The sequence below is a fragment of the Lynx rufus genome, unplaced genomic scaffold (assembly GCF_022079265.1).
Source record: "Lynx rufus isolate CCGP_SWC_20201006 ecotype Redwood Valley unplaced genomic scaffold, mLynRuf1.p SCAF_29, whole genome shotgun sequence".
In the NCBI taxonomy this organism is placed as follows: Eukaryota; Metazoa; Chordata; class Mammalia; order Carnivora; family Felidae; genus Lynx; species Lynx rufus.
In genome coordinates, this window is record NW_025814844.1 from 3,534,452 (window position 1) to 3,558,935 (window position 24,484).

General features: G+C 47.9%; 1 protein-coding gene across 1 annotated transcript; it reads right to left on the bottom strand.

Moving 5' to 3' along the window:
* Nucleotides 1-2,170: 2,170 nt before the first annotated feature.
* TUBB6 (tubulin beta 6 class V) lies at nucleotides 2,171-18,675 on the bottom strand. Its single transcript, XM_047090270.1, has 4 exons — nucleotides 18,539-18,675; nucleotides 18,047-18,155; nucleotides 16,087-16,197; nucleotides 2,171-3,646 (listed from the first exon to the last, which is right to left on the bottom strand). The coding sequence occupies exons 1-4, from the start codon at nucleotides 18,593-18,595 to the stop codon at nucleotides 2,583-2,585; spliced, it is 1,341 nt and encodes a 446-aa protein (XP_046946226.1). The 5' UTR covers nucleotides 18,596-18,675; the 3' UTR covers nucleotides 2,171-2,582.
* Between the last annotated feature and the right edge of the window lie 5,809 nt (nucleotides 18,676-24,484).

Consider the following 24,484-nt stretch of genomic DNA (forward strand, 5'->3'; position numbering starts at 1 on the left):
CAGAGGGTCACTGTTTTGTGCTCGAGATGTTTTCTTTTAGAAAACATAATGGAAAGGAAATCCTCCAGAACCTCAGTCCTGGTTCTTAACCAGCTCCCACAAGAGGCCTGGCAACTTCTAGATTTGTACATTCTGAAATGATGAACTCTGGATATAAAGTACATTCATATCAAGTCAGTGCGAGAATCTTGTGACAATGGCATCGGTTTACATTCTCACCAGGCTGGTCATGACCAGACATTGCTCACACCACCTGGGTCTGGAAGTCAGTGTGTGACCATAGCAGGCCTGGCAGACTGTCCCAAGCCATCACATGGATTTGTTATTACAGCTTGCCTTGTGTATTCTTGATGCAGTTAAGTATGTTGTGGGAACGATGACTTCTTAGACTTAAGACATAGATGGCGTTCCCGGAGCAGCAGTGGACCAACAGTGTGGGAAGTGTGACGGCAGGCTGCTCTGTCCCAGGACCACTCTTCCAGGTGGCCCAGAGATGCCGAGCTCCAGCTTGCCGGACCACAGAAGCAGCTGTGTGGGTGCCAGTCACTCAGTATTACAGGAGCCTGGGAGCCCTCCTCAGCTCATACTTGAGTCCCTCAGCTGCTCTGCCCAGTGACCTGCAGATGTAACACATTCACTGCCTCCCTCCCTCAGGATGCTTGTGGTAGGTAGTTCAGTGACGAAGGCTGTATGATTCACTTGGCCGTCAGGGTGTTGAGTGTGCTGTTCTCCACACAACGAGGAGACTATGCTTCCTCGTACCACTGCAAGGAGAAGTGCCAGCATGCGTGGAGCTCCAGTAGGCCTTGGCCGTGAGGCCCCCTGAGTGGAATAGGGTAGGTTGTGCCAAACATGAGTCAGGTTTGGTTCAGGAAGAAAAGGAACAAAGCTGTGCATGAGATGGTTGGTCGAATGGTAACCCGCATCTGCATGTCTAATGCGAAAGCTGCACTCAAACTTGTGGGGTCTGAGAAGGCAGCCGGCATGGCCTGGAGTAGCTAGCACGGCCACCTGTGGGTTTCCTGGTCTGCACAAGGAGGCCCACAGCACTGTGGTGAGCATTGCCCGTGTCGGGTCCTATGTGGAGCCTGACCCACAAAGTAGTTCAGATTTCTGCAAAAGCGAGGTCTGTCTTCACTGCAGTTCCAAGTCATGCTGCTGTGTTTAATGCTTACTTTTCTGTCTGCCCACGGCTAGGGCTTAGCCCAGAATAAATAGTTACTGGGTGTAAGCCATGGCATCACAGAGCTCAGGCCTTCTGTCGCGGGGGAGCTAGGTTACACTGTGGGGTCACCTCAGATGGAAATGGCTCCAAATAACAGTTCTTTCTCGCTCCTTGTCTGACAAGGACAAGAGGGCTGTGCTCCACGGTGACTGAGGCCCAGACTGATGGAGGAATCCGGCAGAGGCAGAGTTAAGGGTCAAGCACTAGCATTTAGACACTTCCACCTGGAGTGAGATGCCACTCACATTCTTTTGGCTAAAGCAAAGTCACATGTTCACAGCTAACTTCAAAGGGGCTGAAAGAAAGAAACCAGAGACAAAGGTGAACAGCGATGTCTGCTAATTAGTAGGACTAGCCTGGTCATGTCCTGTGGAGTCTGGCTTTACAAGACCTCTTACAGAAGTTGTGTCAAGTTTTAGAAACTGTAAGGTGGTGATCTGTTATACAGAAAACAGCCCTCAGTCTCTGCCCTGGCCCTGAGTGCTCCTGGAAGGAAGCACACAGCTCTCAAAGCTGGCCCTGCCTGGTGCCCCCTCACCCACCAAGAGCTTGCACATCCCCCTGGCTTTGGCTGGAAGCTGGCAGGTCATTTTCTGTAGCTCCTCTGGCAAATCTTAGCCCAGCTATTAGGGAAGGTTGGGACTGACCAGGACATGACACAGGGAGGTGAAAGATTCTGTGGGAGGTCTAAGTGCTGGTTGCGAATGGGGATGATGGGCTTTTATTTGTGTGTGTGCTGCTTTTATGCTGCCACCCTTAAAAAGCCTGCAGTTCAAGGCAGGTCTTTCCTCTGAGTTCATTCACTTCGTGGCAGAGGCACTTCACCCCAGGAAGAGACAGGGTACCCAAGTAACCCTTATAACAACACAAAGTAACAAATCTACTGGAAACAGAGGCTGGAAGAGGCAAAGAAACAATTTTAGTGTTTTATTACGAATAGGTTGTTTTAAAGTTCCATACTGCATTCTCAATATAAGGCAACACTGCACAGCTTTAGGTTTCATCACAAAGGATGAAAAACAGGGTTTCTGGCTTCCTTGCTAATTCTCAGCATGGTCGAACACTAAACAGAAGGCGAGGTCAAGTCATTTAGCCCTTCATCGATGGCCCGTTCATTGTTTCAAGTCTTCCAGTAGAAAATCTGTCGTCTGATCTCTTGATTGGGTAGGACTGCCAATTCTCTGCTATTCTGATGTACTTGCTTCATTCCAGAGGGCTGATAGTGCAATTCTGTAGCACTGGTGAGGGGCCTGGACCCACACAGAGCAGAGCACCATGTGGCGGCCGTTAGGGTCACAATGCTCTGGAGTTAAAGGAAGAACATCTGAACTGTGGTATCCGAGACAGGGAGGCGCCTCTATTCATTGATCTCCTCCTCATCGTCTTCAAAAGCTTCCTCACCATCATTGGCCGTGGCTTCTTGATACTGCTGGTACTCGGACACCAGGTCGTTCATGTTGCTCTCTGCTTCTGTGAACTCCATCTCATCCATGCCCTCTCCCGTGAACCAGTGCAGGAAAGCCTTGCGCCGGAACATGGCGGAAAACTGCTCCGAGATGCGCTTGAACAGCTCCTGGATGGCCGTGCTGTTGCCGATGAAGGTGGAGGCCATCTTGAGGCCGCGCGGCGGGATGTCGCACACGGCCACCTTGACGTTGTTGGGGATCCACTCGACGAAGTAGCTGCTGTTCTTGTTCTGGATGGCCAGCATCTGCTCGTCCACCTCCTTCATGGACATGGGGCCCCGGAAGACGGTGGCCACGGTCAGGTAGCGGCCGTGGCGCGGGTCGCACGCCGCCATCATGTTCTTGGCGTCGAACATCTGCTGCGTCAGTTCGGGCACGGTGAGCGCGCGGTACTGCTGGCTGCCGCGGGCCGTGAGCGGCGCGAAGCCGGGCATGAAGAAGTGCAGGCGCGGGAAGGGCACCATGTTCACGGCCAGCTTGCGCAGGTCGGCGTTGAGCTGGCCGGGGAAGCGCAGGGACGTGGTGACGCCGCTCATGGTGGCCGACACCAGGTGGTTGAGGTCGCCGTAGGTGGGCGTGGTCAGCTTGAGCGTGCGGAAGCAGATGTCGTAGAGGGCCTCGTTGTCGATGCAGTACGTCTCGTCCGTGTTCTCCACCAACTGGTGCACCGACAGGGTGGCGTTGTAGGGCTCCACCACCGTGTCCGACACCTTGGGCGAGGGCATGACGCTGAAGGTGTTCATGATCCTGTCGGGGTACTCCTCGCGGATCTTGCTGATGAGCAGCGTGCCCATGCCGGAGCCCGTGCCCCCGCCCAGCGAGTGCGTGAGCTGGAAGCCCTGCAGGCAGTCGCAGTGCTCGCACTCCTTCCTCACCACGTCGAGCACCGAATCCACCAGCTCGGCCCCTTCCGTGTAGTGCCCCTTCGCCCAGTTGTTGCCCGCGCCCGTTTGTCCTGGGACAAAGCACAAGAGAGTGGCACACAATTTCAGTAGGGCTGCACGGGGGAGTGGGGGGGGGGGGTCGGGGTGATGATGCTGTTGTTCACACTTTTAAGACGGTCGGGGGAAAAACACCTCTTTCAGCCCCAAACTCAATTCCGTGGAAAGCAGCGCTGCAAACAACCTGCGTTGGTTCATTCTCTTCTGTTTCTGGCGGATACCAAAAGGTTTTACCACCAGGGCTTACCACAGGCGGAGACCATTTTACTTAAAGGCACTTTCCTTAATCCAATGTACTTGGATCGAGTTGGGAAAATGGAAATATTCCAATACAACTTTGCCAGTACAGTTTCTCAATTAAATGTTTTATATATATTTTCACTGGAAAGAATTTTTAGGTTGGAGTTTAGCTTATTCGGGTTATAAAAAATACAAGCCATATACTCTGACTGGCAAGGGCAGTCCTAATTATCAGAGCAATCATCCAAACTGGACTCACTTTCTGAAAAAAAAAAAATTATAAGACTTTTTCAATCTAAATCAATACGTTAATACTCACTTCAAGAATTATTACACGGAAAAAAAAAAAAAAGAAATCCGCATGTTACTACCCTGTAAATACGCTGTTATACATACTGTTAACACCCCACTTGCTTTTTTCTATGGGACCTCCAGGCCACCATATTTAGAACTAGTTACCTTATTAAAAAAGAGAAAACAGAAAAAAAAAAAGAATTGTTAGAAAAACCACTGAGAACTAAATTCTAGGGCACACTGTAGGGTAAATTATGAAAAGTAGTCAAGTCAGTGCTTGGTGCTGACTCCTCAGGCTCATGATGAATGTGGTCCCTTTCCCCCACCTCCATGCCTGGTTTTACTCCTCTGATGGATGGTGAGAGATAATATTATCAATTTTATTTAAAAAAAAAACTTTTTTAGGGGCGCCTGGGTGGCGCAGTCGGTTAAGCGTCCGACTTCAGCCAGGTCACGATCTCGCGGTCCGGGAGTTCGAGCCCCGCGTCGGGCTCTGGGCTGATGGCTCAGAGCCTGGAGCCTGTTTCCGATTCTGTGTCTCCCTCTCTCTCTGCCCCTCCCCTGTTCATGCTCTGTCTCTCTCTGTCCCAAAAATAAATAAACGTTGAAAAAAAAAAAAACTTTTTTAGGGGCGCCTGGGTGGCTTGGTCGGTCAAGCGTCCGACTTCGGCTCAGGTCATGATCTCACGGTCCATGAGTTCGAGCCCCGCGTCGGGCTCTGTGCTGACAGCTCAGAGCCTGGAGCCTGTTTCAGATTCTGTGTCTCCCTCTCTCTCTGCCCCTCCCCTGTTCATGCTCTGTCTCTCTCTGTCTCAAAAATAAATAAACGTTAAAAAAATTTAAAAAAAAAAAAAAAAAAACTTTTTTAGAGAGAACATGCAAGGTGGGGAGGGGCGGAGGGAGAGGGGAAGAGAGAATCCCAAGCAGCGTTCACGCCCAGCACGAGCCCCATATGGGGTTCGATCCCACGACTGTGCAGTCATGACCCAGGCAGAAATCAAGAGTCAGTCACTTAACTGACTGAGCTACCGAGGCACCCCTAGAACTATTTAATAATAAACTATAGAAACAAGGCACTGCTGTTTCTCATTATTTTAACTGGTAACAAGGCAATGTAATATATAGCTAAAATTAAAAGTTATTTAAGAAGCAAGGAAGGTTATTAAAAAGCGTTTTGTGTATTTAGTAAGCAGGTGTATTCAAATCTAGTTTTGAAAAGGATCATGTATAAAAAATTTAAAAACAAATTTGTTAGCATCCTTATCAAACTTTCCCTACGTACGGAATTTCTGAAAAGGACAAGGATGTGCCATGGGAGCTGGCAGGTGATTGGATTGTGTCAAGTGGACACAGAAAATGAGAGGAAGAAGAGACACCAAGGCCTGTTTGTCCTTCCGCTCAGAGCTAAGCCAGCGCAGGAATCACACCGTATGGACCTCTGCCCACTTATTCCAAAGATGTTCACTTGATTTTTGTCTCTACCCAGCTGGTGGCAACAATCCACCACCACCGTCCAGAGACCAGCTTCTGTGCTCCGGGTGGGCAGGTCCATACCTGACGCCAGAGACACCAGTGGGGAGCTGAGCCGGGCAGCAGTGACACCACGTAGGCTGCCTCCCGGGAGCAGCCCAGTGCTGCGTCAGGTGAGACAAGCAGGCACTTTGGAGGCACTCACGCACTGTGGGGCGAGGGCCCTCTCACTGAGGTCTGCTGCCAGCCTCCCTGGATTCTGCAGTGTACTGTGGGCGTGGCCTTACACAAGGGCCTACTTTTGGAGGAATGAGTCTTATCGCAAATTTCCTTGAGGTTTCCACACCTTCTATCAGTGCTAAACACTGTGGGTGTTAAGTGGACGTCTGTAAAACAAGAAAAACAACCCAAATCCTGTGATTCTTCAGTAAGTTTAAAATGTGTTGACTACCAGTGACTTGTATCACATACAGAGGGACACCCGCCTTAAATATCTAAAGAAGGCCTACAGATCAGTAAGGAAAAACTTTTAGGAAGATGGGCAAAGGACAGAAACAGTTCACAGGGAAGGAAATTCAAATAACTTAAATATCTGATGTATTCCTCACAAGGGGAATGCACATGAAAACAAGGAGATTCAGTTTCTTCCCTGTGAAGCTGAAAGCGATCAAAAAGCTTGCTGATACTGTTGGCCAGAATTGGGGGGAAGGCCCCTCCACACTGCCAGACTGCGGAGAGGCATAACAGGGACTACCCTCTATGGAGAACAGTTTAGTGTATGTATCAGAACTAGTCCCCTTAGACTCAGCAATTTTATTTCTACAAATTTGCCTGGATAGATCCACCCACACACGTGGAAAATGGCATGCAGACAAGTACTCGCCAAGGAGCAGTTTGCAATAGTAAAGAAAAAAGGAAACAACCGAAATACCTTTTAACAGAGGACGTAAATCAATGATGGTATCTATGTGACAGAATACAATCAGCCATCAGCCCTAGTCCTGCGTATATTGCTAAGGAGGAAAAAAAGAACCCCGAAGTACCAAATGGTGTATGCAGTTGGCTGTCATTGTATGCGTGTAACAGGTATGTATCTGCTGCTATAGGCACAGAGTGACCGCACAAATCCTGGAGGGCTGCCTCTGGGAAGGAGCCTGGGTGGGCACCAGCTCGGGGTCGGAATGAGACCACGTTTTCACCGTGCGCCCTTTTGCTCCCTTTGAGTCCTGGGCCAAGCAGATGTTTTACCTAGCTAGCAAAATGAATATTTTAGACTTTATTAGAACATTTAAAGTTGCATTTAGGAAATAAATTGAAGAAATACACAGCGACCCAGTAACTGTGGTTGTCTCTGAAGGATGGGATAATAGGAGAGTGAACTTTCCACATTCATATTGCTTATAAAAATTTAACAAAACAAACCCGTCTCTTATGATAATCGAGAGAAAATTAAAATATGAAAATGTGCCTTTACGGGGAGTTTTAAAAACAGCAGTAAGTGGGGGGATTACTACATGAGGACACCCATGCAGCAGAAAGGCACGGTGACAGTCACAGGGAATGTCCCCGTTATGTTAATGAACTCCTTAAAAAGCTGCAAAATGGTATGAGTAGCATGATCCCATTTTCTGAAAACCAAATCAACTGCCTGTGTGTGTGTGCGCGCATGTGCACGTGTGTGTGCATGTGTATGTGGGAAAAGGTCAGGTGGGACACATCTGCACCGTGTACAGCACTAGTTAGCCCCGGGGAATAAAATCTCAGGGTCACCGGCACTAGGGATGAGGGGGATCCAGTTTTACCCTACACCCCTGTGTATTTGAAGAGAAAACTGTGCAGTTTTAACTTTGTGTCGAAAACATGAAACACATTTCAATATTAAGTAGCGATGTGTCCAGGAGGGCAGGACTGCCCATCAGAAGGAGGCGCAGGTGGCCCCTTGCTCGTCTGTCTCGGCCCCACCTCATAAGGGAGATCAGCCACTCACTCCTGTTGCCTTTGCCCTGTCTGGCTGGTCAAAGGCACCAAGATGACAGGCATGGCAGCACCATGTTCCATGTGCCCCACGGGCACGGGGCAAGCCCCTCCATGCTTGCAGCTCATCCCAAGAGCACCGGCCACCTCAGCCCTCCTGGTGGCCACTTCCTCGTCCAGGAGGCAACTGCGTACTCTCTTACAAACACAGATTGTCTGTTTTCCTGCCCAGCTGGCTCAAAAATGGTCGTTGCCTTCCTGTGCCCCCACTAACTGCTGTGCACCTTTCCCCGCCCAAGCTAGCAGGCAGCAGTCCGGCCAGACGCACCAGAGGAACCAGGAAGAACAAGGGCGGGGACCCATGCTCGTCCATGGAGCTCAGTCTAGGACTGGCGCACCTTCACGAAGGAAAGAACATGAGTGCAATTGTCAAATTGCTGGAGATGATTTCATTAAAACAGAGTAGAAACCAGCAACCGGCAGCAGGTAGGTGGCTGCAGGCAGACGTGCAATCACAGCAAGTCAAGCTCCCTGAACTTGACTCCTCGTCCAGCTCACACAGCTCACTTGGCTTCCTCAGTATTTACAGCATGATTAGCCACAAGGTTTTCTCTGCTCTTGACAAAAAAGAAGCTAGTGACTTCTGAAAATATTTTGCCACTGTCTCGTAGCAACAGATGTTCCCAGTTAAATATTTGGGGGTCATGAGTTGAACGTGTTCTGTAATGAGATGTTGTGACATTAATCAGTGGCTCGGGACCGTAGAACACAAGGCTGCAGGCGGGTGGCAACAGGTCCCCAGGGCTTTCTGAGTCGACCCTCTGGTTTACCTCCTGCTCACACTGGGTGAGGGATCAAGTGCTCCCTGAAGCCCTCTAACCCCGAATCTGGAAGGGAAAGTTCCATGTGCAGAAAGAGGCTTTCTGTTACTCCATTTTCTCCCACAAAACTCTCTCTCACTGTCCCTGGGCATGACCGCTAATACGACCAGTGATTCATTAAGAAAAAGCGTTTTTTTTTGTCACGTATATTCATGTGCAAAACTTAAATGCAGATAACTTTCACTTTCAAAGTTATATTACTTCAAGTCTGTTTTTTTAAAACCACCCCAAAATAAATAGAAATTAAAAAAACAACACTTCATCTATACCTAGAAATGGAATGACACTGGTTTACTGTAATTTGCCAGCTCTGAAAAAATGAGCTCTAAAGCTAATGGGGGATGAGCCATTTCCCAAAGACAATTCTACCTCTTTTATTAACTGGAGGGTGACTTAAAAACAACTATTTTGCCAAACAGCATAGTGTGTTTATACGTTGGGGACACTTCTCCATTCCTCCTAACGAGTGTGCCATTTTAACAAAATAAGAACATTCATTTAAAAAACTCACAATTCCGAAGTAAAAATAGTGTCAGCTTTAAAAATTACTATAAAAGCTATTTCACAGCAGTACGATCTTAAAAATTTTTAAATATTCTGAATCAAAATTAAGGATGCATATTCTAACAAAGAAGCAAAGATATCAAACAATCCTGGAGACAATTTAAATGCAAAATGTCATTTCTAACATTCTTGAAGGTTTGTAAGGACAGTGAATTAGATCATTAGCTGGTCATCGTAGGTCTGTGTTAATTTGTTCTTAATCTTTTTTGTCCCACTTACTGACAGCTAGAAAGACAAGACCAGACCTTCTTAGGCTCTCTCAGTCTTCAGTTCAAATACATTAGGCCAAAGAAAACCTCCACGATCACTGAAGCTGCTGCCATGAGAAACCAGCTTCCCACGACTTCAATAGTTTGAATCAGTTTCATAAAGACTCTAAAAGTTCAACAGGTCCTGGCTGCACGGGAGTGATGGCCAAAGGGAGGCCTGACCCTGACCGGACATCTGGGTTGGGTGGGGGGCAAGTGAGCCAGAGGAGGTGGTTGGTCTCCTGAGTCCTATCAGAAACCTCCAGAAAGTGCATAAACAAGAGCCCTGCCTCATCCATGCCAACATTTTTCTCATGACAGACTTAAGGCATGTAAAAGCATATGAAGCATAATAAATACCTACACCACCCATTTTAAGAAATAAAACATACCAATGTTACACAAAGCCCAATGTAACAAGTATAAGTTTGACATCTTAAATTTAAACAATGTAAAACTGGATAATTTTTTTCTATTTTCCCTCAAGAAGCAATAAGGTGTGCGTGTGTGTGTGTGTGTGTGTGTGTGTGTGTGTTTCAGCTAACCGCCCCTCCCTATTGGAACAGGGTTTACTGAGTTGTATTTTAATATTGGGTTTTCAGGTTTCTTTATGTGTGAATCCTGTTTACGTGAGTGTAAGTTTCTCTTTTCTTAAACTGACAATCTATGCAATTTATACAGACTCTCCAAATTCAGAGATCTTTTTCCATTTCCTATAAAGCAGTTTCAATTATATTGCTCAGAGACCCTCAGCTGATACATTTCTCAGGCAAAAGCAGAGCAAAAATTGTGCCCTCAAACACTGCTAGTGGCATTAACCCATTTAAAGCAATATATATAATGGACTTAAATACATTCAAATAGGCTCTGACCCAATAACTTTACTTTTGAGGACCTATTCTGTGATCAGAGTTAGAAACACAGACCAATTTATGTGAACCAAGATGCAAATATCCAGATTCTATATTACTATATTCTTTCTTTTTTTTTTTTTAATTCTACATCCAAGGCAGGCCTTGAACTCGCTACCCTGAGATCAAAAGTCGCATGCTCCACTGACTGAGCCAGAATACTATATTCTTCCTTTCTTTAACATTTTATTTATTTTTGAGAGACAGAGAGAGTGTGTGAGCAGGGAAGGGGCAGAGAGAGAAGGAGACAATCCAAAGCAGGTTCCAGGCTCTGAGCTGTCAGCACAGAGCCTAATGCGGGCCCGAATCCACGATCCGTGAGATCATGACCTGAGCTGAAGTCGGACACTCAACCGACTGAGCCACCCAAGCCCCTTACTATATTCTTTCTTAGAGCAAAATTAGGTAAGAAGTGACTCCCTGTTTATTGGCCATTATGAAATAATTACACATTATGTAACTATTAAAAATTATCGATTTTAAAATCATAACATTTTATGATTTTTTTACTCTAGTTCTTGGTTTTTAATAATGTGGTTCTTTATTAGCTTTCGTTGAAAAAAGCAAAGTAAAAATTAAAAAAAACAAATATAAATAATGTAGAAAGAAGGGGGATCTCCTTTTTAAAAGAGTGGTATATTCCCTTTTATGATGATGACCACCGTGTCCTATACTGGGCTTCCTGTTTTGAATTTAGTTGCCAGAAACCTATAGCTTAAATGAATTCTCAGCCGCAAGTGAATGAATTCTCACAGTTCACTCTGTGTTTTAAATGGCCACACTTTGGGGCACCTGGATGGCTCAGTTGGTTAAGCATCTGACTTTAGCTCAGGTCATGATCTCGCGGTATGTGAGTTCGAGCCCCACCTCGGGCTCTGTGCTGACAGCTCAGAGCCTGGAGCTGCTTCAGATTCTGTGTCTCCCTCTCTCTGCCCCTCCTCCACTCACACTCTGTCTCTCAAAAATAAATAAATGGTAGAAAATAAATAACTGGTCACATTTTAAAGCTGTCTTTATGCGGTTTCATATCCTTCCTAGAAGCAGGAAAGCCATGTATTTTACATAAATAAAACTTTACCATATTTTTACATATTCAGACTCACAGACTCATGTATTTGCTTCTACTGTGCACAAGCTTCAGGAAGGGCACCTCCGAGGTCAGCAACAGGAGCCGGCCTCCTGGGAGGGAACTAAGTGGACGGAGGAGTGAGGGACAAGCTTTCCACTGTATATGCCTTCAGTTCTTTTGAATTTCCTACCATGTACTGCCCATCAAAAGAGTAGTACAGGTGACCCTTGAACTACACAGGCTTGAACTGCATGGGTCCACTTATGCACAGGTTCTTTTTGATACATAAGTACAGTACTGTAAAAGTATTTTCTCTTCCTTATGATTTTTTTTTAAATTTTTTTTAACGTTTATTTTTGAGACAGAGACAGAGCATGAACGGGGGAGGGTCAGAGAGAGAGGGAGACACAGAATCTAAAACGGGCTCCAGGCTCTGAGCTGTCAGCACAGAGCCTGATGCGGAGCTCGAACTCACAGACCGCGAGATCATGACCTGAGCGGAAGTTGGATGCTTAACCGACTAAGGCACCCAGGCCCCCCTCTTCCTTATGATTTTCTTAATAACATTTTCTTTTCTATAGCTTACTTTATTGTAAAAATATACTACAGAATACACACAAATGACAAAATATGTGTTAATTGACTGCTTATATAGTCGCTAAGACTTCCAGTCAACCGTAGTTAAGTTTGGGGAGAGTCAAAAATTGTAAGTAAACTTTTGACGTGCAGGGGTCAGCACTCCTTTAACCTCTGCATTTTTCAAGGGTCAACTATATACTTTTCTTGATGAATTCTATTAATTTTGTTTGGTAACACTGAGACTGAGGCAGATTCAGCCAACTGTAATTCAGGTTTGAGAAACCTTAGCTATCCTCCTGAATATATTACATATTCCACATCTTCTTTACACACACACACACACACACACACACACACCTTGCCATTTGCAATGACGTGGTTGGAACTAGAATGTATCATGCTAAGCGAGGTAAGTCAATCAGAGAAAGACACCATATGATTTCACTCATATGTGGAATTTAAGAAAAAAACAGATGAACATATGGGAAGGGAGTAAGAGAAGAGAGGGAAACAAGCCACAAGAGACTCTTAACAATAGAGAATAAACTGTGGATTGATGGAGGGGTGGATGATGGGCTAGATGGGTGATGGGTACTAAGGAGGCACTTGTAATGAGCACTGGGTATTGTAGGTAAGTGATGAATCACTGAATTCCACTCCTGGAACCAATATTGCACAGGATGTTAACTAAAATGTAAATAATAAAAAAAGAGACAACTTAGCTATCCTCTCAGATTCTTATCAGAAATTAATTGAAACTTTAAGGGAAGAAACCGAGCAGAATTCTCTGTGGGGGTGTAGTTCTGTGCAGGTGGCAGGCACAGGCTATTGCTTCCCTCAGATTCTTACAGAGGCCCAGACACTTGGGGGCCCTTCATTCCATAGACTGTAAAACTGAAGGAGCCCAGAGAAGGGGACTGATGGCAGCAGAGGTGGCAGAGCCGAAATTAGCCACCAAGTTTCCCTTGTCCCCATTCAGCGCTCTCTCTTTTTGGCTAATTTCACTCAAAGGGCTTACAAAGAGTCTACATCTGCTAAGAATCTAGACCCACTTACTAAGAGAAGGTGAAAGACGGCACTGATCTGTATTAAGCAAACAGGGGGGAGTCATCCTTATTTCCTCTCGAGCATACAGAATATTGTTCTCCAAGCCAAGTCTGTTTATCACAAGGCCCCGAGGGAGCAGTCCACTGAACTGACAGAGACTAACACCAGCTGGTGGTAAGGGCAAGGGGGTGGGGGTGGGCAAAGGGGTTCAGCTCTTCTAGAAACCAACATGCATCGCCCATGGATGCGTGAGCAAGCATTTCTGTAGGACAAATTCCTTAAACTGAAACTGTTGAATCAAAATTCTTGATTTGCTGAACCCATTAAGCTGTTCTCTGACAATGCTTGAAACTGTCATTTCCCCCAAACACCTTCACGAACACTAGCTGTTAGATTTTAAACTATTAGCCAGTCTGTTGGGAGAAAAATGTCTTGTTTTAATGACTCCTCCTCATTCCCAATTACTGGTAAATTTTGTCCCTAGGTATAACTTTTGTTATCCTAGTGTGAAGAGGGTATTTTCCCATTATATTTTACAGTTGATTATTGCCTTTAAGGAGATCAATTTGTCCCAGTTTGCCTGGAACTTCACCAGTTTCAACACTGGAAAGTGTAGTGTCCTGGGAAACCTCCCAGTCCCAGGCAAATCAGGACAGTTGGTCACTCATAGCAATAATGTCTGAGTCTTTTTATCTTGTGTCTGGTTGCCTTACGGAGGTCTCATAAATGCTAATCACTGTTCATTGGACAGCCTATCTGGAAAATCCAAGAGGATCATTCCACCTTCAAATAACAATTTTGTCTTTTCCTTTAAATGGTTTGTATCTCTTTTCTTTCTCTGGTCTTTATGCACTGGCTAGAACCTTCAAAACATGGAATATAGAAGAGACAGTGGACATCTTTTTCTCATACCTGACTTTGCTGGGAATACTTCTAATGTTTCACCAGTGAGTATGGCATAGTTATGTATTTTGGTAGGTAATTCTTTTTTCTTTAATGTTTCTTTATTTTTGACAGAGAGCATGTGGGGAGCGGCAGAGAGACAGGGAGGAGGAGGAGCCAAAGCAGGCTCTATGCAGACAGTAGACAGCTTAATGTGGGGCTCAAACCCACAAACCACAAGATCATGACCTGAGCTGAAGTCAGACGTTTAACTGACTGAGCCACCCAGGTGCCCCTTCGTAGGTAATTCTTAAATTCTTTCTATTTCCAGCTTGTGCAGAAGTGTTTTTGTCTTATACAAGTCAGGAACACATACTGAGTTTTATCAAATATTTTTGGGCACCTATTAAGGTGTTGTTTCTCTTAATCTATTAGCTGGCTTCTCAATGTTGAACCATCCTTGCATTCCTAGGATGTTGATCATATGTATCAAGCACTTTGCATGAGAATACTCTAGATACATAGGGTTTAAATGACAAAGGATTATCTGTTACCCTCAGTGAAACTATCTCTATCCCTTCCAAAGAAGGGGTTGAAAAGTAGATCTTTGATACATTTAATTTCTATACCATAGTAACTTTAAGCCACAGATCAGCCTTAGGAGCCTCTCATTTGCTTGTAAGACACTTTGCCTTTTACAGGCACTGAAATTGTGTTTGTTGATTGAGGTATATCGGTTGATAAGTAGTATTCTTCCCTCCAGGCATATTTCTTACTCTTACATTGGTAATTTTTGAGAAAAGAGCATAAGTGAAGTGAATGTGTGGTATCTAACATTAAAATACAATTGTCAAGTGGAAGACTTTCACATCTACCACCATCCTGTAGCCTCTGCCTTGGCTCTCAAGATAGAAATGGCTATGTATGGCCACATGTTTACACAGTGTCTTTCCATTTTCTCTCTTCGTTCCCCCAATTTGGTAGAGTATCTCTACTAAGTCCTGAGCACTGCTATCCAATAGAACTTTCTACAATGAAGGAACTGTTCCATATATCCAATATGGCAGCCACTGGCTATATGTAATTATTGAGCACTTGAAACGTAGCTAGTACAATGGAGGAAGTGAATTGATTTTATTTAATTTTTTATTAACTTTAATTTAAATAGCCACATGTGGCTAGTGGCTACCACATTGGGCAGCAGGGTCCAGAAGAGTCTCTGCTTAGGGTCAATTATGGTCCAACTCTTGAAGAAGTTATTATCGGAAGCTTTGCCTGTCTCATTGGTTGTGTATGTTGTCAGGGTGACAGGGAAGTAGATGATACCCAAAGGATTCGTAAACTCTGTGAACGTTCATCTTGCTGAGTCACCTTTACAACAGGTGCAGAGTGATTCTGCTACAAAGGAGCAGAATAAAATCTTTCAAGATGCTGTCTCTTCTTGAATATTTTGAAAATTCCCCCTTTGAATGTTTTGTCAAGTAACCTGGACTCTAAACACCATGGCTACAGGGTGATGGAGGCTGGTAGCACTTAACAGTACCATTTCACTTAATGTTATATAATTTTATTTAGGAGTGTGTAGAGGGCCAGGTGCTTTATCTTATCATGTTTTAGGTGGAAGAAGGAGGGAAGGATTTGCCCAATTCTGACAAAGCAAAATTCACATGGTGCCAGCCTTTAGAAAGAAAGCAAAATAATTGTCTACAGGAAATGGAAGAAAAATATAGGTCTAAAAACACTGAAGTTAAAAAATGAGTAACACAACAAAACAAATTATCACTGTCATATTATGATAGCAATTTATAAGTGGAAGAAAGAAGTTAATGTCTAAAAAATTTGTTAAATCAGTAACTATCGGCTGGGGCACATGGGTGGCTCAGTTGGTTAAGTGACCGAGTCTTGTTCTGCTCAGGTCATAATCTCATGGTTCATGGGTTGGAACCCCATGTCGGGTTTTGCGCTGACAGTGTGGAGCCTGCTTGGGATTCTCTCCATCTCTCTCTCTCTCTCTCTCTGCCTTTCCCCTGCCCCTCTCAAAATAAATAAATAAACTTAAAAATAAAAGAACTATCAATGTAAGCATTTCATTTAGAGACACAGACATTACTTTCCTAAAGAAAATACAAGAATTAAAAGGGGCACCCTAGGATGACACTAGGGACTGTTGATTTCCATTCTAAGCTTTTCTTTGCCACGTGATGCTTTTAATCTTGCATATAAATTAGTCTGGTGTTAAAAAAAAAGAAAAAAAAAAAAGAGAAGTCAGAAGCAAGCAGGAAAGATGGAACCCACCGAAGATGAAGTTGTCAGGCCGGAAGAGCTGCCCAAAAGGCCCGGACCGCACACTGTCCATGGTGCCCGGCTCCAAGTCCACCAGGGCAGCCCTGGGCACGTATTTCTGAGCTGGAAGAGAACAAAGCCCACCCACAAGGGTTACTTTCTGGTTTCCAGAGTGATGGGCTTCCCTGTAGCAAGTCCCCCCAGCACAGCTGCCTGGATGCTACAAAACAGGGTTTCTTTAGAGACAGACTCGGCTTTCTTCGAATCACAGAATCTTAGCACTGGCAAGGGCCTTGGACAACACATTCCCACCTTAAATTGTTCAGATGAGGGAACCGGCCCAAGCGTGAATGGGCAGAGCGAGGAAGTTCCGGGAATAAGCAGGATGAGAAATCCGGTCTCCTGACTTCCTGCCTTCTGTATTTTCCACTTCACCCTGACACCTCTTTCCTGCTGGGTGGTTTTACTTTTTTAGCTCCATGGAAATAAACTGTATCTGTTGCAGCAAACTGCTGTGTTGCTGTGACATTCTTTCCACTTTTCAGCTCGTCCCTCATACATACACACTAATGGATCCAAGCTATAGTCTGAGCACCTTGTTGCAGGTGCCAGCCCACAGGCTGTTTCTGGAAGACACTCTAATGAATGAGATTTGCTGTGCAGCCCTATTGTTAGCAAGCACATTTTCATGCCTCTTGGGCAGGAAATTGTTCCCTAGTGAGGATGGGGTTAATATGACTGCCCATAGGCTCTGCTCTACAACTCCAGTCCTATTAATGCACACACCCCACTGAAGCAAGGATATAAACAAAGTGGACCTAAGGCTTAACAGGAAATGCAATGTATCATTGGATTTTTTAGTGCTATCTGGAAATTTCATATTCTATGTCCTGCTGATCCAGGCCTTTTCTTACAGCTGCTGAGTGAATAAAACCCAGTGCTTTATGTATACTGCTCTTCCCAGCTCTTGTGTGGACAAATAGCAAATGACTCCAAAAACCAGAGTAATTATTTCTGGGGCTATGTGTCACGTATATGGAAGTGCAGCATCAGTCATTTTCTGAGTGTTTTTTCAACATCTTCATTTTTTGTTGTTTTGTGAAGGGCACAATTCCACTTTTATAATAAAATTTTACAGAAATAGTGCATACATGTAGCCACAATATATATGTAGATCTCCAGGGCAAGGGTGAAATGATTCCCAACCCTGGATAAACTTCACCAATTACCCGGAACGTCAGCTTCCAGGGAGCATTAAGAGTCTTGGGAGGTTGGTAAAGGGGCAGAGGAGACATTTAAGGGAGTGCTTTTCAAATTTTTAGCCAAGAATCTCCATTAAGAGATACATTTTAAACTGAAGAAAAAAGCAAAACAGAAAGTCGGACAAGACCCAGTAAGTGATTTCACAACACCAGCTAACGGGTTGTCTGGTTCAAGAGTTCAGAGCCGCGTGATAGGCCAAATTCGGCTTTTTGAAATAAACTGACGGCGGATTTCCCGCCCCATGGGGAGTGAGGAAGGAACCGGGCATCCTGCTATATCCCGGGAAATTTTCCGAGAGCAAACTACCCTTGCGCGGAGGGCGGCATCCAGAGAGCCAGTCTGGGATCGGGCGGAGAAGACGCGAAATGGCCGGGGTCCTAGAGGAGGAAGGCCGAGTCAGGGAGAGGGATGGCCGAGGTCCAAGAGGGGGGTGGCCGAGGGTCCGGGCAGAGATGGCTAGGATCCTGGGCGGGGGCCGGGGGGATGGCCAGGATCGGAGGGGCAAATGGCCGGGGGACGGCCGGGGGACGGCCGGGGTCCGGGCAGGGGACGGCCGAAGTCTGGGAGGGGACGGCCGGGGCCCGGGCGGGGACGGCCGAGGTCCGGGAAGGGGACGGCCGGGGTCCAGGCAAGGGACGGCCAGGGTCCGGGCGGGGACCACCGGGTCCGACGGGGAAGGGCGGGGCCCCGGCCGCGCCGCGCTACTCACAGGATGACTCATTGTAGTAGACGTTGATTCTCTCCAGTTGTAGCGCCGAGTCACCCACGTAGCCTCCGGCCGGGTCGATACCGTGTTCATCGCTGATCACTTCCCAAAACTTGGGAAGGGCGAGGCAGGGGGACAGACGGTCAGAACGCGGAGCCTAGGGCGCCCTCCCCCGCAGCTCACTCCAGGGCTGGCCGGGCGGGGCAGGGCGCGCGGGGCCCGGCTGCCGAATTCCAGGCGCGCCAGAGCCGCCGGCGGCCGCTCCCAGCTAGAGCGGGGATGGGGTGAGGGGCAGGGGGTCCCCGGCTGTGACGCCCCCTCCTCGGCCGCGCCACTCCTCGAGCACTTCCCGGGTGCCGCGCAGGGCAGGGTTGGACTCCGAGGACCGAGGGGCACGGAGGGTGCGCACCGGAGCGCCGGCACCGAGGGGTCGAGCCTCGACACCCTAGGCCTGCCAGCTTGCCCACCCGCAGGGAAGCCCAGGGCCCGGCCCACCTTGGTGCCAATCTGGTTCCCGCACTGGCCCGCCTGGATGTGCACGATCTCCCTCATGGCGGGCGCCGGCTCTGCGCTCGGGGCACTCGCTGTTCGGACCGCGGCGGAGACTGCGGGCCCGCGGCGCGCTCCCCGGGACTCGACCCTCCTCTCATTCTCCACCCCCCACCCGGGCCTCCCGGACCAATAGCTGCGGGCCTCGCCCTCCCCGGCCGCGCCCCCTCCGCCCCCGCGGTCCCCGCGCAACCCCGGCTCCCCAGCTCCTCGCGCGCCCCCACCCCCGGCCTCGCCCTCTGGGGCCGCGCCTCCTCCGGTCCTGGCTGGCCTGGCGCCTCCCTCCTCTCCGCCGGGCTCCCGCTCCTCGTCCCCCAGGCCTACCTCCCCCGGCACCCCGCCGCCGGTGCCCCACCGAGGCTCGCCTCCCTCTGGGCCCTCTTCTTGGAGCCGCCTCGACGCCGCGCAGTCCTAGGAGAGAAAACAGAAAGGGGAGCCGAGGGACCACTTGCTGGGGAAGCCTGGCCTGGCCGGGAAATGAGCCGGTCCCTGGGGCGCCCACCGAAGCGGGTTTGGGAACCGAGACAGGATGAGAAGGTGGAGACTTTAAAAGTGGGGAGGCAGGCGGGAAGGACAGGGCTCCGGCCCCTCCGTGTCCCACTTTGCTGCCTCCTCCCCACCTCCCCCCCCCCCCTCGCTGGCCCTTCCCGTAGGGAGGCTGTTCCCGCTGAGCCGCCGAGGGCAGACGGGGTCCCACCCAGAGTCGCTCAGGAGGAGAGGGGCAGGTTCCAGGTCCGCGCGGACCTGGCGGGGCCGGCCGGGGCGCTCTGCAGCTGCGGGTGCGCTAGGTCCCCGCCGGCTCCCCTCCCGCGCCGCGGGGTTAAACCCTGCCGGGAGAAGTGCCTTGGGACATGAAAGTGGAGTTTTTCAGTGTGACTGTGACACTCGTCCCCCGCACCCCCTACACACACACATCTAACCGCGCGGGCTTTTGTTATGTCCTCGATGTCGCGCCTCTCCGTCTGGAAATACAGATATCATTCCCTTTCGACAACTCTGAATCATTTGTAGTGGGATTTAAAGTGAATACCTGGCTCCATCTGACAATGAATACACACACGCGCGCGCGCACACACACACACGCACACAAACGCACCCCACACAGTCGTCTAGGAAGCCTCTCTACTGGGAATCAGCGATGAAAAGCTCTTTGGCCCCAGGAGAGCGTAGAGGGCCAGGTTCTACCCCTGCCGGCTCCGTAGCCTTCTCTATTCCTGGGTGCCATGGACTGCCTTCTGCTGTTGGGAGGGAGGTGTGCCTTTGCGGATGTTCTTTGAGTAAACGCAGCTCTGGAGGAGTGAGGACGTTAGAAGGAATGTTTAATCATACAGGTCTCTCTTCTCCATCCTCAAGGGGCCACCAGAAGGCAGGCAGATTTCCAACCAAATGAACCAAGCCCTCTCTGGGGACTAGGAGACGACTCTCTATGCAAGGCATGGCTCCATATTTCTTTCATAACCTGGTGCAGCACTGATCTGTCTTTGAACTCTGCTCCTCCTGCTTCCCAGTGTTTGCTGGACAGCCCCCGCCCTGGGCACCTGTTTTCTTCACACCCTCCAGCAGGTAACAGTCCCCACTTGTTAGGGGCTGCCATCCGTGTTCTCTAGGCTCTGGCCCCTACCCTCCTTGCTCAGCTGCCTGGTTCTTCCCCTCCCCCCAGTGTCTGCCCCACCCAGCCTGGGCCCCTTTGCTGCATGCACACCACCTACACCCACACCTAGAACTCTCTCCAGTCCGTTCCTATGGACAGTTCCAGCTGGCAGGGCTCACTCACTCCTGTGCCCGGGCAGCAGATACTCAGCGTATTCCCTTGGGGAATCAAGGTTACTTCTGGGCGTGAATTAGGCGCTTGGGGTGCTATCCTTCCTCTTCCAGGCGGTCTTGTGTGGTGGAAAGGAGTGACTACCGGCGTGAGTCAGGTTGACTTGGATTTCAATTCCGGTTCCGTTTCCAATTAGCTTTGTGTTCACTCAAATTCTCTGGGCTTCAGTTTATTCATGTGGAAAACGAAAGGATTATCCGAGGGACTCTGATTCTGTGGCACCTTCAGTTGGAATGTACAGCCACCAGAGACTTTTGCATGAGTTTCCCTGTGTGAGCAGTTTAGGTAGGGAGACTCCGGAAGGCCTGGACTGGACCCCCTCCCAGGCCAAATGGAAATGCCACACAAAGAGGGAGCCACAATGCTCTTTTCCCCGCACCAGCAGTTTCTTTTTAGATATATGAACACTTTGGGAAAGTCCTAATGTGGGTCTGTGCTTGGAAAGAGGGGGAGAACTTTAAACTTTTTTTTTTTTTTTGGAGTTTTACAAATGCTTCCAGTTTTAAGGATTAACTTCTTTAACCTTGGGGTCTCTGGCCCTGACCCCCTCCCTCACCCTCTGCAATGCCAGGAAAGCAAGTGAGGGGCTCACAGCCTTGCCCACACTCTGTCATCAAACATTAAGCCTGAGATGAGCCGGCTGTCCTCTCCTGAGTAGTCAGCACCTATTTAGGCTGCTTGTTGTCATTGCCCAATTGAATTATTGACTCCAAGTAAACGCTCCCAGCCTGCAGCCTCCAGCCTCCAGCCTCCAGCCCTAACTTTCAGTTTGCCCCCCCTCTCCCCTTCCACCTCCATCCCACACTGGGAAGAGCCTCCTGTGCTCCTGTGAACACCCCAGTCCCCCCAACCCCCACACAGCCATCCCTGGGCCACTCCTTCCTACACATCAATGTCCCTGTCAACCATGGGGGGTGGGAATCCTGGAAGCAGGTTGGGATGTTTGCGAAGGGCATCCTCCCATCCTGGGTGCTGAAGCAGTGGTCTGGGCCCTGAGTGGGCACCCAGGGGCCATGCAGGAAGAGGTGCAGCCCAAGGCCTGGACCCTCTTGTGTGTGGCAACATGTTAACAATGGGTGTTATATTATTTTTGTATTATCTTCTCAACTCTCCCACAGTTTGGTAAGCTTCTCAGATGCAGTGATGGTGGCCAAGAAGGAACGGTGAATGAAATAGTCTAGTGAATGGAGGACACAGACGTCTTGGCCACAGTCTCAGTTTCCATTGGTAAAAAGCTGCCTCCAAAGGTACGATAGGGAGCTGTTTTCCCTTCATGGGCACACAGAAGGGATGGATGAGTGCAAAGTTCCATGTGGCTGAGAAATAGGGCCTCTAAGAGAGGAAGCAGACGTCCAGGAAGGGCTGCCAAAGGCTACAGGTCTTTGAAAACGGCACAGTCTCCCTAACCCATTCTAAGTCAAGTGTGATGAGAGAGAGAAGATGTGAATCCCCATTCATTCTAGAGCTCTGGGATGCCCCCGCAATGTTGACTGGGCAGTTAGGGGCACAGGTCCTTTGGATCTAATCCAATCCCACCAACATAAACGTGTTCCGGGTGCCATGCTGGTTTGGGAGCCAGTAAGCTGCTAAAGCTGCCTGACACCTCTAGGCAGATGGATAAGCCAAGGGCCAAAGAACTGAGAAGGCTGGGCCCAACTCTCACCTGCAGCCCCCTCCCCAACCCCCCTTTGAGTTTCTGTGAGTTCATCTGGACAATGGTGATCAGATAACGGGGCACACCCACCCACGCTCCCCCTCTGGCCGCTTTTGTGTTGGGTTGGGAACAAAGATAAAGATCCTGTTTTATATACCTTTGCTAGAGGAGACAGGTTTGGGATGTGTGATTAGAGGATATCTTTGTTTTTATGGAATCGCTAATTCCCTGGAGTGTGACAGGAACAGCATGAGGTGTGGGGCTGCCTGTTCTGTTCTACATGGGAAGAGGATCGGAAAGTTAACTGTGACTCTTAACCCTGCATCCTGGAAATTCCAGGTTTACATAAAATCTGTTTCCTCACTAGCCAGGGAGAGAGTAAGACCAGATGATCTTAAAATTCCCTTGTAGCTCTCGCTTCTTGTCACTGATCAATACCTGTCCTAACTTGAATCATTCAGGAGCCAGCTGATCAAAATGCGACCTCATTGTCCCATTTCACCTATTTCTAAGAAAGCAGTGAGCGTATATCCATGAAGCACACAATGAAGAATAGACATTCGTGCACAGAACTGAGTGTAGTAAATCAACTGTATGACAAACATGATGTGACATCTATCTGATGGGAATGGAATTGTTGCCATGTTGTGTGACAATGAGGTAAAAATGGACAGCATGTCTTGCTGTAGTCAAATGGCTTTACCCAGGCCAACCTAACTTTGCTATTTTCCCAGTCATGGAATCAGCTCTAACACTGACCATTTTCCCTGATACTGTGCACAATATAAGTCTTCAGTATGTTCTAGAAGGAAGGGCTCTGTGTGAGGTGACAGAACTCTGGGATCTGACCCTGGGATCTGGAAGCCTCAGCTACTTCTTCAGCAACATGAGTGGGGGGTGGAGTGACCAGATGCAAAGATCTTGAGTGCAAACATCTAGGGCTCCCCCAGGACCCCAAGGCCACACTCATGGGACCTCCCCCCTCACTCTCCCTCACCCTGGCCCCTTATCTTGCATACACACACACACACACACTGCAGGGTGTGTGGGGTTAGGGGCTGAGGCCACAGCAATCAGCCCAGCACTGTGGAGGAGGGAAGAGAAGTGCTGGGAGGAGGCAGAGGCCCTCATGGGGAGCTGCCCAGGAAAAGGGGTTCTGGAATATCCCAGCCAGGTGACTTAGGCTGGAGGCAAGGGGAAGTAACGAAAGGTGCCTTCATCAGGGATTTTTTTTTTAATTTTTTAATTTATTTTTTAGAGAGAGAGAGAGAGAGAGAAACAAAGTGTGAGTGGGGGAGGGGCAGAGAGAGAGGGAGACACAGAATCTGAAGCAGGCTTCAGGCTCCCAGCTGTCAGCACCGAGCCCTATGCAGGGCTCCAACTCATGAGGGAGTGGTGAGATCATGACCTGAGCCGAAGTCAGATGATTAACCGACTGAGCCACCTAGGTGCCCCCATCTAGGGATTTTTAAAACCAGCTGAAGCACGGCAATTTTGAGGACTAGTCTTGGGCAGTTTATATTTTTAAAAATAATCTTTATGTTATTTTTCCATTGAAAACTAGTAGATGAGTTTTGCAAGATGGAAATTCTGGAGAGTTGTCCATGACATTGTGAATGTCCTGAATGCTGCTGAATTGTATGCTTAACAAGGGTGAAGGTGGTACATTGCATGTTAAGCACTTTCTTTAAACCACAATTTTAAAAAGGGGTGGGGTAGTAATAGACAAACTGGACAAAACTTGGAAAAGACTGAAAAGTGAACAAAAGACAAAATCCACCCCCAAACACCATTAATTAGTTAATTAATTAATTGACATTTTGACACATTTCTTGGCAGTCTTTTTTTGTTGTTGTTGTTAACATATAGTGTAATATTAGTTTCAGGAGTAGAACCCAATGATTCATCACTTACATACAGCACCCAGTGCTCATCCCAACAAGTGCCCTCCTTAATGCCCATCACCCATTTAGCCCATCCCCTGCCCACCTCCCTTCCAGCAACCTTTCCTGGCAATGTTTTATTCTACAACTAGTTTTCTTAAACTTCATTAGGTTCACGTTGCCTGTGTGCTTTAAAACAATGAACTTTGTAAACGTAGCTTCTTCAGGTTTGTATGTTGCCTCATAAAACCATCCTTACTAACTGCGCAACATCTTATAGAGTATTCTAATTATTATTCTAATTATTCTTCCAATTATTCCCTTCTGTTTGGCTATTTGGGTCGTTTCCTGTTTTCCACTACTCTCAATAATGCTTCAACAGACATCTTTGTGCGTGCAATATTTTTGAATTTAGAATTGAAGATTTGTTCCTAAAAGTGCAATTGCTGGATCAAATGCTATGATTACAAGGCTTTAGATTCATGTTGTCAGTCCTCTATCCAGAAGAGAGGCCCAGAGAGTCTCCCTGCAGG